General features: G+C 43.1%; 2 protein-coding genes across 2 annotated transcripts; both read left to right on the top strand.

Moving 5' to 3' along the window:
- Window positions 1–1,536: 1,536 nt before the first annotated feature.
- LOC139651974 (trypsin) lies at window positions 1,537–6,349 on the top strand. The gene is made up of 5 exons (XM_071528882.1): window positions 1,537–1,591; window positions 2,615–2,774; window positions 4,047–4,188; window positions 4,535–4,801; window positions 6,179–6,349. The coding sequence occupies exons 1-5, from the start codon at window positions 1,537–1,539 to the stop codon at window positions 6,347–6,349; spliced, it is 795 nt and encodes a 264-aa protein (XP_071384983.1).
- A 2,201-nt stretch (window positions 6,350–8,550) lies between these two features.
- camk2n1 (calcium/calmodulin dependent protein kinase II inhibitor 1) lies at window positions 8,551–10,966 on the top strand. Its single transcript, XM_071528916.1, has 2 exons — window positions 8,551–8,953; window positions 9,737–10,966. The coding sequence occupies exons 1-2, from the start codon at window positions 8,785–8,787 to the stop codon at window positions 9,808–9,810; spliced, it is 243 nt and encodes an 80-aa protein (XP_071385017.1). The 5' UTR covers window positions 8,551–8,784; the 3' UTR covers window positions 9,811–10,966.
- The last annotated feature ends 2,359 nt before the right edge of the window (window positions 10,967–13,325 follow it).

The following is a 13,325-nucleotide window of genomic DNA, read 5'->3' as shown; positions in this document are numbered from 1 at the left end:
GAGTCATTGTTGCATGTTAAAAAAAAAAGAGTGAGACGTGGCAGAGTGTGTCCTTCAAGGAGGACGTTTGTGCTCAAACAACTCAAGTACAGGTGTTATCTTAAAAATGAAGACAATCCATGGAAACAATTAGGACAACGACATTCTATTCACAACTGTCTTTTCTTATTAAAGTTCTGCATTAAAAATCATCAGACAAAATATTTCCAAAACATTCAGAATATTTGCAATATTTCCAAAATATTTCACAATATTTGCTTTGGTCATCTTTGCTTTTCCCTCATTCATGATATGGAAAACAACTTGAATGTTGGTGAAGCAGCACCATGATGCCCATCAGTCTTAAATTAGACAGATTCGATGCTGTCTGAGGTGAAGGGAAGCTGTTGGGTGTGTGTTCACCAGGGCGAGGTTCAGCTACTTCATTTCCTTCGCCAATCCTTTCCTCGGCTAAAGCCAGGATATGAAGTTACATAGCTGCCACCAGTCCGCAACATGTCAAGCATGAGCGGTTTCTCAATGAAACTAGGTGAATGGGACAACAAATATCTGTGAAGTCAGCCTAGTCTTGGGCCAGGAAATACCTCACAGTGGGAGGCCACACTTAGCTGTCTCTCCCATTCTGCTGGGTGAAGCATCAATTATTCAGCTACCTCTAAATGTGGGACAAGAGAAGGTCAGGCGAGATTCTCCTCCCATGCTGTGGATGATGCTGACTTGCCAGAAGGCTGGTGATGATAATGATGATGATTATGCTAATGATAATGAGTTATTATTGCTGCAGACATAGATTCAGTGATGATTGATGATTCATACTCATACAGAGAGACACTTGTGTGATCTCCGCTGCCTAGAATACCTCTTTGTTGTCTTGACTCAGTCCTCATATTCGTGAATTTCCCCACAGACACACGACAAAGTGCATAGAACACACACACACACACATGCACACACACACACACACACACGAGTACACACGCACAAGTGCACACGCACACAAACACACACAGTAGGCCATTGAAACATTTCAGCGGGGATAAGCTGCGATGATGACACAGACGGGGCATGCTGATACAGTATAGATGAACCAGCTCAGCACAGTACCCTCGGTTGCCATGGCAACAATGTAAGGCCTTTCGACAAGTCAGGAGGGTCAGGAAAAAAGAGTTGTGATAGTGGTGGGTTGAAGGGGGAGGACAGTTTCTGAAGGTGAACTTTCTCTCTCTCTCTCTCCCTCTCTCCCTCTCTCTCTCTCTCTCTCTCTCTCTCTCTCTCTCTCTCTCTCTCGCTCTCCCTCTCTCTCTCTCTCTCAATCCTATACTGTTGGAACAATGAAACTGAAAACTTTTATTTATTTATTTATTTTTCCCAGAGGAAACCCGAGGATAAAGGCTGATGAGATTGACTCCTTTTGTTTCAGGAAGCGGAGTGGATGCTGTGGCCAGGCCAGCAGACAGGACCGGAGGGCAGCGGCAGTGTGGAGAGTTCAGCTGCTGGTATGGTCTAGGATCCAACCCCGACACCTCTACTGCTATCATGAACCTGCTGCTGTGTCTCTGCAGCGTGCTGCTGGAGCTCCTGGCTGCCGACTGTGAGTACATCGTTTGCAGATGCGTGAACGTGGACATGAACATGATGCTTTGTTCAGGTTTAGATGGTGGATTCTGCTGACTTCTGTTCCGTTCACTTGTGAGGGGTCTTTGATGTTTGTGGCCAGACCGGTCTCAATGTCTTTCATTCAACAAACTAAAGAGGGAGTTAGATGGACAGAGTGTGGGGCTGTAAGTTTTAAGAAGTGTCATCTTTCTGTTATTGTTGCTTATAGAACAGTAGGTACTGTAAGTTATTTCTGAAGCTTATATTTTAACTAGAATTTACCTGTTAGCTCAATTTCTAAAGACAAGAGTTGTTGTTTTTTTTGTTTTCCTCTTCTTTGGAATTTATAGTGTTTTTTATAAAGGGGTCAACACTTGAGATCACACACACTCCTCTACAGTGTTAAGGAAATGACTATTACTATTACTGTTGCTGTCATGTCTCCTAGCCTGAGGCCCATGTACTGTAGCTGAGCTGTTGCATAATGCCAGGCATGGCAAGCCCTCACTCTAATGTTTCAAAGCCCAGGGTGAGGTGGTGACACTAGAAGGTCAGGTCATATTGGATTACCTCCATTACGCTGTGGCCTCCCAGGTGACAGAAAACCATTAATTGTTAGCCCAGGTCAATGGGCTTGAGGGGGATTAGAGCGCCTCACTCTTTATGTCCGCCATTGTTGCCTGAAGCTCTTCCATGATTTATAGGATGGACTTTTTAACCCTGAGTGAAATCCATACCTGTGGAGCAGTTCCTGTAAATGTGTAGTAATCAGAGTTTTCACAAAGCACGAAGGAACCATTTCAGTTTCGGATTACATGATCATGTGAAGTTTCTACAAAAGCAGGGGAAGCTAACTTTTTAGGAAAGTTGCTTTTCATTCCACTCCCCAACGGCTTTGCAAGCATGTTTCATCGACATGGAACAATTTCCCACCGCACTTCAACAACTGTATTTCCAGCTGCCACAGCCTCTTTTTCCTCCTTGTCATATAAAGCACAATGTTTGTGTTTCCATACAGGCAAGGTGCTCATGCAGGAGCGCATAGTGGGTGGCTACACCCCTGCACCCAACTCCATCAAATATATTGTGTCACTGCAGAGCACCAAGGGCCAACACTTCTGCGGTGGATCACTGGTGCACAAGTACTGGGTGCTGACCGCAGCACACTGTAACATTGGGTAAGTATGTTCAATAGCAGATATCAAGAGCAGGCTGATGAATTTGCACTGTTGCACTACCATGTTCGTCACTGTCGGGTGAAAGCATACAGTTTTGGTGATTTTCATGTTTTAACTTCAATTGCAGGATTAGCCTACATGGGTTGAGAAAATTCTGCAATCCTGAAAAGTGCATTGTCATCACATTAAAAACAGGGCTGTTTTTCTTAGCTCCTGAAAAGTTGACATTTTGGAGATATTAGATTTTCACCTGACAACATTGATATGTGGATGTTACATACAGTAATGGACAACCTGTCTTTGTAAAAAAAAATTGCATCATGATCACGATTCTGAACTATAACATGACAGGAGTGGTGGTTGAACTTTGCTTAATGCAAGGCTCAAATTGTTTTTGAAACACTTGCATAGGCTATTACATTCTTCTGCCAAAAAAACATCAAAATAATGCTTGGGAAAATGCTTGGGAGTTTTTTTTTTTTTTCAGTGCAATCTGTAACAGTCACTGTGTAGAGGCTAACATGGCATGATTTCATATTGTGAGCAGATGGCCCAACAGATGTCTAAAAGCAAACACACATTCTGCTACGGGTAGGTAACGTCAAAAAGAAGTTGCTTAGTCATGATGTAAAGTTAACCGTACAGAGTGTCGGGAAGTCAAAGAGCACACAGACACGGTCAAGTCAGCTGACCTTGGCACATCATTGGGGTGTGTTTTTGTGCGTGTGTGTGTGTGTGTGTGTGTGTGTGTGTGTGTGTGTGTGTATGTGTGAGGTGTGATCTTGTCCAGATCCAGGAAATGGGCTGTGTTTCTGTCATAGTGTCCCAGCGTGAACACAGTAAGCCATTGTTCCCTGACAGACACACACGTCTGGTAAAGCCCTCTGCTGTCACTTGTAACAAAACCTGAGAGGATGAAATGTTATTGATTTGGTCTGAATTAACCACATTTGATCATTTTAAAGAAAGAACAGTGGGGTCCTGGTGGCACAGTCCATATAGTCACTATGTTGTGGGTTTGTATCCAGGTCACAACTTGTAATGCATGTTGTTCCCCCTCATCCCCATCTCTCCTGTCTGACAGTATACTATCTGATAAAACCGAAAGTCAATCATGACCAAATATATCATGTTTGCTCCTACTTGTGTTGTTTAACATGCTGTTTTTGTTTCCTTTTCTGTTCGGAATAGATGTTGATAGTGTCTAATAATGCTCAAATCTGGCATCATATTCTACTTTGTTGATAAATGTGACGTTCCCTTGTCCTTTAGGGCAGAGCACATGATGATAGTGGCGGGCGAATACACCATAAGTACCTTTGAGGGCACTGAGCAGTACTCAAAACCCCACAGCCTGGTTGCCCATCCCCTCTACAACAAGAGCACCAACAATGCCGACATCATGCTCATCAAGGTACTGCAGAACAGTACAGAGATTTGGCCGTACCATATTATCAATATTATACTAATAAAGTTAGAACGCAGGACATCGCACATGTTATTCAAATAGTAAAGCACATTGTTGGACATTCTGACAGATTTAGTAGCAGTTGTGTACTTTTGTGCTTCCCGGATTGTTTGACCTCATGAACAAGCAACCTGCAACATTAACTGGCTATAATCAATAGTCTCTTTTATCAACTCATGTTACCAACAATTCTTTAAACAGGTTTGAAACAGCACACAGACAGAAAACACCACATAACAATACATATATCAAATTTTATACTCAGTAACTGTCCTTTTGAATTTCTGTCCAGTTGCGGGCCCCCATGGTGCTGAACAAATATGTGTCGCTGGCCCCCCTCCCCAGGCAGGGCACCGGGATGATAGAGGGCCGAGTGTGTCGGGTGTCTGGGTGGGGCTACACCAGTCTGGGTGGAGGCCAGGCCCCCTTCACCCTGAGGACGGTCAAAGTGCCCATTGTCTCCACTGCAAGGTGTAACAGCAGCGAGTCTTTCAATGGAAACATCACAGCAAACATGATCTGCGCTGGCTCCAGCACTGGTGGAAAGGATGCCTGCAAGGTACAAGAGCAGACTGCGAACAGTACTTCTTTAAGTCCTGTCAGTGATGTCAAGCATTTACTTGAAACTGTTTCAGCTGCAAGGCGAGTCAGGGTTTGCACTTTTAGGGCTGTCCAATGGGTCCCAGTGTGACAAACGAGATCAATCAATATTTGAAAAGTCATTAAATCCATTTTGAAGCAGTCAATTCACCCATGTCTCCAAGGTACCGGTAAGTACTGGCCCGGGTTCCCAATGTGTATCGAATAGCACAAAGTCATCGGCTTACACTGGAGCGAACAATAAGACAGTTCTGGGAAGCTCACCCCCTTGACAGCATGTGGATGTACGGTTCATTATGTGAGCACTGGTGTGGCTACTGCCTTTTATTAAGGAGAGCTGGCAGTCCACCCTCAAGAACTTTATTAGTTTACGATAGCTGCTGCACGGGAGACAGGAGAGCAATGAAGAAAGAAAGCAACAGCATAGCATGAGCCAGGACTCAAATGCTCAGATTTCTCTACTTGTATAATGAGAGACTTGTAGCCCATACCATTGGACTGAGGACCAAACATGTATATGAAATTTGACATGGAATATAACAGTTTATTTAGCCTCAGATTGTTAGCAGTTGTAGATGTAGTAGTAAATTAAAAAGTGCTATTTAAAGCTGTACTAGGCAACTTTGTACTATGTACTACTACAACTATGTTGCATTCCCAAGTGGCAGCAAGAGATAACTGTTTGGATTTTTGAAAGTTTGAAGGACTTCATTACCCTCATATGATGTCAGTAAACCAGACATTCCTCAGACCTAAATTTCTTCTTAGTGGCTGATGGGGTTGGAGATGATGAAAAAATATTGTCGTAGCAGGTTCAGCTATCATTGGTGAGTCTGGTCTGCTTGCTGCCGTTTAGGAGACACTTGTATTTTGCTCTTAAGTTTCAATTACATTTACCGGGAGTGTCCATGCCCGATACATGACATTAATTTAGGCAAATTGCATGAATTTACAGTGTCTCAGGTAGGGGGGGGTGGGAAGGTCTTCTCTGTTGCAGCCTCAATTCGTTAGGCCGAAAAGATGGGTGTATTTTTTTACAAATAAATTTTGCCTAGTGCAGCTTTAAAGCCCCCCTCTATACCAAGTGACCCAACTTGGCTGAGACTGGGTCAAGCAGCATCTGAACCACAGGAGGTAGTTCAATCTTTTTGAAACTAAACTGCATCTGGGGCCCCATTTCTCAGAAACCTTTTCTAATTTACTGTATCCTTTAACGCCCATCAAGGACGTTACAACACCTTTACAGTAAAAACTATGAGACACTCAAACCATTGGTTTTTCCATGAGGCATATATTGGCATGGCAAACGAGAGAGGGTGTGGTCTTGTCTTTCCAGGGAGATTCTGGCGGGCCGCTGGTGTGCGAGGGGCGTGTCTACGGCGTGGTATCCTGGGGCAATGGCTGCGGTGATGCCAAGTTTCCGGGAGTCTACACAGCTGTGTCCAAGTTCCGCCGGTGGATAGACCGAACCATCTATAGCTCCTACTTACGCTGTGTGCAACCCTAGAGGAAAGCCCAAAACTATGATGATGAAAGTAGCTATGTATTAATGCAACTTGCCTTAAAAGGATCATTGCCCTGAAAATATTTGACCTGGCATGGAGTGTTTCAAAGCTCTTACACGGTTCTTTAGAAAATATATCCAAATCTTCCTGCAGTTTACATCACCTTAAAATGTTTAAAGTGTATCACCATCTAAGGGACCTGGTACATAAAAATGGGGACCACCTGGTGTGAAGTCATATCTGTCCCACAGTGCAAATTGTCCAGTTGTGAACATCTGCCTCTGCCAGCACATTGTGGGGATCCACCGCAATGTGGAATAAGCACTTTATCAGAAACATTCCTGAATTCTCACTGTAAGGTGTTAAGTTTATAAAAATTCCCTTTTTATGCAAATAAATTGACACATTTAAAGGTTTTGATCTGTGTCAGACTGTCACTAGTTGTAATAGTAGTATAGTCCATTTTGGTAGACTTTCCTACACATTCAGCCACACCATGCACTATAATTTCTGGTTCAAATATATCTAAAATCCTTTCAAATGCCTTGAGTGTTTGCCTCTGTCTGTCTGACATCCAAAACTGGCAGGTGTTGTAATTCTAGGTTGTTTTTCTTGTTTTTTTTCTTGTTTACTAAAGAGTTAAAACACCCCAAATAGAAACCAGTTCTGGTGCCTTTATCCTGTAATTACAGGGAACTCAGCTGGTATTGAGATGTTCTCATATGAAAGATGAGCCTCTGATAAAATCTGTCAGTGGTAGCACGAGTTCTTTAAGTCCAAAGGGGCGAGGTGTGTCAGTATCACGACTGTACCTCCTCTATGAATAGTTGACGGCATATTGAAGTTGGCTCCGCTACAGACACAGATATCTAGTTTCATCACCTTTCATTCCTCTGTCTGTAAAATGATATTTGGTTAAGTTCCTGTGAGAAATGATAGTCTATGTCAGGATTTAATACCCATCCATCGCTATCTCCCTCATATCTGTTTTGTAACATCATCCCTTTATGCTGCAGTGCCATTATAAGGCTTATTTATGTAAACATTACAGCCAGCACTTTAATGAATGGTAAATCCAAGGGGGATTTGTCCGTGCCTCAAGAAAATCCCAGGGGTCTTTGTTTAACAAAGCAAACACTAAGCCAGTTTTCAAGCAACCCTCTGATCACATTGTTCAGTGTATCATGTGAGCAGGTTAACATGTGAGTAAACACATTGTCCCCATAAAAGTTCCCAAATGTTTTTAGAAAAGCACTTTTGAGGACATTATCAATAACTGACCTCATTATCAACATTATCAAAATGCCTGGAGTCGGGTCATTTCAGCAATACTAAATATATTTAATCTGTACATATATTTTATGGCTGTGGATCAATCTGGAGGAGCCAATTTGAAAATGGTGGTAATGGGGGAGGAACATGTCCATGTTATTGTAGTTATTTTCCACTTTTCTATGTAACCCCCATGACTTGAAACCATATTTCTATAGGTTTTCCAACATTTGGGAGGCCTGTCAAACACCAAACTGTGGTGAAAAGCCTTTAAATCAGCGCAGGTGCAAGCCATGCTCTGCCTCACCCCTGCTTCCATTTCACCTGACATCAACGCAGATAGATTGGTTTGCATCTTATTGAAAGGATGTGAACAATAAGGCTGTAGGGATGGAATTGGAAGTACGCCATGGGGCCACTGGTCACATCATAGCCTATGAAAATGCTGCCATCCTCTGGTGAGGTCTCACTCGGTGGCTCCATAGCCTGCACATAAACCCCATAGCCTAATAAATCGTAAAATTTGGCATAACAGGTTTTAAGACTAAACACCTCTGAAATCGTTGAGTGGCCTTTGTTGACGCGTACGCAGCATTTTCAAAAGATCTAAAGTGATTCAGTATTGTGTGCCATCCTTGAATATAAAATCACAATTTGTTTGATTGCATCTAGATCCCGGAGAGTGGAGCATTATTACACCACGGCTCCAACTGGAAGCTTCTCTAGGCTGCACCAGAAAACCCCCATACAGCTCCCTCGCCAGGTCTCCCTGGGATCCGTGTTTTGCATCGCGCCTCAATTTGCATTTCTTCCTCAGATTTTCCGTGCGACGGGTCCAGCCGCTCGAAACCAGCGGGCGCTCCACGGCTGTATTGTACATGCGCCTCCATTTCCAAAGCAATACGCACAGAAAGACCTCTGGAAATTTTGAATAATGTTGCCGAAGCTCATCGAGCGGGGAAATTGAGGACATTTTAATTTAATGTTATTTCTGTTGCGCACCGACGGGGACAGACACGTGTCTTCGAGGTAAACAGAAAGGGCTAGATCGTGTCAGCAGGTTACATTGTTTTTTCTTTTGTTTGTAATAGCCGGCCGAGTACAAGCTTGACGTCGAGCTATTCATTTTAGTTTGTGCGCCTTGGTGATAAAGACGCCTTTGGAGATGTCGGAAGTGCTGCCTTTCAACGAAGAAAAAATGAGTCATTATGGAAATGAGGGCGACGAGGGACACCTTTCCTTCACCTGTCGTCTTCAAGACACCAACAACTTCTTCAATGGCTCACAGAACAAACGCCCGCCGAAACTCGGACAAATAGGCAGGAGCAAACGGGGTAATTATGTAATTAAGGCGTTTTCGTTTGTATGGTAATGTTTTCAATGCGCACATAGCTTGATTGTGGACCACAATGAAGGATCTCTCCATTTGAAGCCAGATAGGCAACACCGTTGCCTTGCCACAACCTTCAGCAGAGTGTTAGATTCAGAGGAATAGCCTATTCCCTGCATGCGTGTAGGATCTATGTTTTTTTTTTTTTTTTTTATATTCTATTCGCATTGCAACACAAGTTGGATGCGCAGTGCGTGCTGTTAAATGCCTCCTGAATGCTGCCAAACAGAGTTGTGCTGAATGCCCCCTCCTGAATGAATGGTTGGCATGATTGAGATTCATATGCCATATCAGTATGATTTATATTTGCATGATAAGTACAGGCTTTGTGTGTCTGTTTGTGTGTGTCCTGCATTCCTGATAGGAGATGATCCTTTAAAAATCAGGCTCACTTGAGATGGCACGTTCATGCACAGACCCACAATTGCACACATGCACAGTTTCACGCAAACATGCAGGACTTGCCTCTCTGTAGGCACACAGCGAGAAGGCACATAGAAATTCAGACACATGCACATTCACAGATTTGCTTCAGACACACACACAATCATCTCTCATTCTCTTTTGCATGCTCTTGCTCTCTCATACATGCACACAGCACTCTTGCTCATGCAGTGCAGTGCTGATGGTTCTGGGCTTTCATGCCCTCCTGTCAGTCGGTGGTGAATTTTCAAGACGCCACACCAAGATGAGCCCCCTCATTAACTCTCTCCCCTGTCATCCACAGTTGTGATCGAGGATGAGAACGGCGACAACGAAGCGCTGAAAAATGGAACAGAGAAGACCCCTGCGGAGGCTTAGAGCGCTCTCCTCACCACCCCCAAAAGACACTCTTGAAATTTTTTATGGCGATATTTACCAGTTTTAATCCAAAGACACTGTATATAAGCACTTTCTCTCATGTGGCAGCAAGCAGCACTTCCACACCCTCCTCTCCCAGTCAGTCACGGCCATCTGGGTGACACACACTGGCAGGGGCGGGAGATGGTAGCGAAAGAGACCCCCAGGTGGACCCCCCCAACACACACACACACACATAAACACATGTACACACACACCCTCGATTGCAGGGTTTCGCCATTAATCCAAAAGCGGGAGAAGACAACAAGAGGGGGGGAAGGAGGTGGCGGAAGGAGGCGACGCTGTCGAAATGCAGAAATCAGGGACAGGATACAGAAATGAATATAATCTAAAACCTAAAGCACACACTTCTCCTATATCTTATCAATCAAACCTATGGTACCATTCTTTCTGCTCTTCATTTTGATCGAGGGCAAATGAATAACAGAGTTTGTAAATACGGAAAGGGTAGCCCTTATTTTCTTGCACAAAGTGAGAAGCGGTAAACTGGTTTGTTGTTCTCTGTCTGTATTGAAGACCTTATTTATTGACCCTTTGGAATACGTCTTTTGCAGTGACTTAAGGCCTGAGGGAGTGTTTTTGTATGTCGAGAAAATTCTGACCGAATGAACGTGATTTCCTTTTTTTTAAACTTATGATTCTCGATGTTGCCTGAGTGTTTTTTGTTACCATACTTTGCAGCTAAAGAGTCATTTATATACAGTGTACCTCCCACCTGTTTGTAAGCTTCCCAGGCTTTCACCTGGATTGGTTGATACTGTAACTTGACTGTACACACCCTATTGATAAACTATTTATATTGCATTGTGCATTATCGTGTGTGCCAAATCTCAAAGAGGGATATACTATACCGGACAACTTGTTCTTTTTTGTGCTTTATACATTTACTCATACAGTTTAGTTGTTTTATTTGGTTGCCATTTTTTAGGGCTCTTTCTTAAACACTGAAATACCAACTCATGCATGGCAAATATGGAATCATGCATGCATGGCAGAAGTTCTGAAACTCTTGTGTATTCTTGAAACACCTCGTATACAGCTTTGAATGACAAACCTTGAGAAACAGTCTTAATTCTGCGTTGTACTGTACGATTCACTGATTTGTACAGTGGCCTAATATCTTGTAATAAAGATTCTGAAGAAGTATGACTGACTGTTTAGTGTTGATTGTGGTTTGCAATGAGGAATGATCTACTTGATGTTAATTGACTGTTTCAAAACTGTAGTGAGAACACAAAATATAGTTTTGTATCAGAAAGAATACAGACAATAGCAAATGGCGTGGTTGACTTGGATATGTTCCTTGTACATTTTCCACTGCTGTCTTTGGATTGCCTATCTGGCCGCCAAGGAGGGTCAAGTCAGTATTTTCCACTGTGAGAAAGTAGCATCCCATTCCTTGGAAAGATCAGATATGGAAGGAGACCGCTACGGCAGAAAGATTCCCATCGAGAATTTAGACTCCACACATTGTGGTGATTTGCCTAAAGGAGACTTGAGAGACTGAGCTTTGACAGTAACAGTCCAATCCCACAGAATGCAACAGTGTGCAAATGATTCAGGAGCCACTGTACACCACTGCACCCCAACACAATAAATGGCTGTTTGCATCTACAATCTCAGCTCCTCTCTTTAACCAAGTCCTCCCTTTAACTCAGTTGCCAGAGACATAAACGGTGCAGGGGCACCGAGGCATGGGGAACACTGATGAGACGTGACATTTCCAACTCTGCTGTGGTGACTAAATGATTCATGTTGTGTGACGAGCCTCTGTCAGCGTACAGCATCTTAAGCGTGGACCACCGGGATGTGAGCTTGGAACACATACATGCTGTACATACACACACATAGGCACACGCATGTCCGTTTCAGCTCTAACTGTAAGCCAGACTAACATATTGCTAGTCTCTCTCTCTCCCTCTCTCTCTCTCCCTCTCTCTCTCTCCCCAGTCTTGACAGACATGAAAGGGGCTGCCTGGGCCGGGTACCATGGTAACAGATGCACCTTGCACTCGATGGGTGCTGCGGTGGGTTCGGTGCAGAATCCTCCTCCCTGAGCCACAGTGTGATACCATCGCTATCTTTAATGGAATGTTCTCCATTCTCTTATCTTTGCCCTCTTCTCTCAAGACCCCCTATTCACTGTGTGGCGTGACCGCATTATCCTGCCAAAATAGTCCCTTCTTCCAAGACGGCAGTCAACCATGACAATGGTGCTACTGCAGTATTGGATAGCAGCCTACCCCCTCATAGAGGCTGATAGCCTGCTATATGTTACATTTAGAGCGCAATGGTTTATGATTTTCGGTGTGGTGGATTCTTTCATCCAAAACAATGCAGTGAAGGCGTGGTGTGGGCGGCCCCAGTGTGGCTCGGCTCAGTCTTAACGCTGGGTCAGTTTCTAAACAGTAGTTAAACTGAGGGTACATAATCCCCCTCAAATCCATAACACACTCCTATACCAAATCAAACCTGTAGGATTTTCCTATTAACATACACCTGAAAATCTGCTGTGACAATTTGGTTTTGATTGATATATCAGTTTGCCAATATCAGTGTCATCTGCCTCTGGTATGATGGATATTAGGCAGTTTGTTTGATTACAAAACTGATGTATAATTGATCAATATTTCACTGTTTGTCTATGGGAAATCCTTAACCTGAATCTGCAGTGCAACATTTTGATTGGATTCAACACAAGTATGCACTATTATTATTAATAATAATAATAATTATTATTATTATTAAAAAAATAAAATTGGTATCAGTAGCAGCCTTCAGAAACTCATGTTGGTCAAATGCTAGTGACAATATTTTGTAAAACCAGGACATTTACTGTTACAAACAGCAGCTCGCTGATCTGTTTTGTGCTTTCATTTGTTCCAGTGATGCTTCTCTTGCTCATTTCCCTGCAAAATCCAAGAGCCATTTTGTTAGACTGGGAAGTTAGATACATCAAAAGCAGCTGGGAGGCGATATAATGAAATATGCAGATAGAAAGTAACTCACAGGGGCTATAGAAAGCAGTGGCAATGGTTGGCATCAGTTTATTTGACTGAAATATTTAGAGAAAGTCCTAGGCTGGTTACTTAGAAGCAGTAAAATCATCTACCCGAATGTCATATTTCCTTACAAGTACAGCCTTTGAAAAAAAAAAAAAAAATCAATACCTGTGATTAACACTAACAGAAATTGTTCATACTGGGATGCATGGTCTACTAGTATATGTTTCAAATTGTTTCCGCTAAAGCTGGACTAGGAATAAAAGCTGAATAAAGCAACAGTGATGTGGGATCAGAGCAGAGGAAGCGGTCTAGCCTGGTCACAATCTGTGATCTGAAGTTCTTCCAGTCCTTCGCCTCTGCCTGAGCCAGTCTGTTTGAATTCATCCTACATATCCAGCTGAATTTCTCCTGTATGTGCATCCCTTGCAAAAATGTATGACATAAAGTATG

The sequence above is a fragment of the Centroberyx affinis genome, unplaced genomic scaffold, assembly GCF_046629955.1.
Source record: "Centroberyx affinis isolate AG114_WGS23_722 - 3 ecotype Tasmania unplaced genomic scaffold, CSIRO-AGI_Caff_v1 ptg001738l_1, whole genome shotgun sequence".
NCBI classification, from domain to species: domain Eukaryota; kingdom Metazoa; phylum Chordata; class Actinopteri; order Beryciformes; family Berycidae; genus Centroberyx; species Centroberyx affinis.
The sequence above is the reverse complement of the archived record's forward strand: the minus strand, read 5'-3'. Positions and strand labels throughout refer to the sequence as shown.

What these genes read in the sequence shown, in the direction of transcription:
- camk2n1 (XM_071528916.1), top strand. Translation starts at nt 8,785, where the DNA reads ATGTCGGAAGTGCTGCCTTTCAACGAAGAAAAAATGAGTCATTATGGA. An exon ending in AATAGGCAGGAGCAAACGGG is followed by an intron (nt 8,954 to 9,736) that starts GTAATTATGTAA and finishes TGTCATCCACAG; the next exon opens with TTGTGATCGAGGATGAGAAC.
- LOC139651974 (XM_071528882.1), top strand. Translation starts at nt 1,537, where the DNA reads ATGAACCTGCTGCTGTGTCTCTGCAGCGTGCTGCTGGAGCTCCTGGCT. An exon ending in GGAGCTCCTGGCTGCCGACT is followed by an intron (nt 1,592 to 2,614) that starts GTGAGTACATCG and finishes GTTTCCATACAG; the next exon opens with GCAAGGTGCTCATGCAGGAG. An exon ending in CCGACATCATGCTCATCAAG is followed by an intron (nt 4,189 to 4,534) that starts GTACTGCAGAAC and finishes ATTTCTGTCCAG; the next exon opens with TTGCGGGCCCCCATGGTGCT.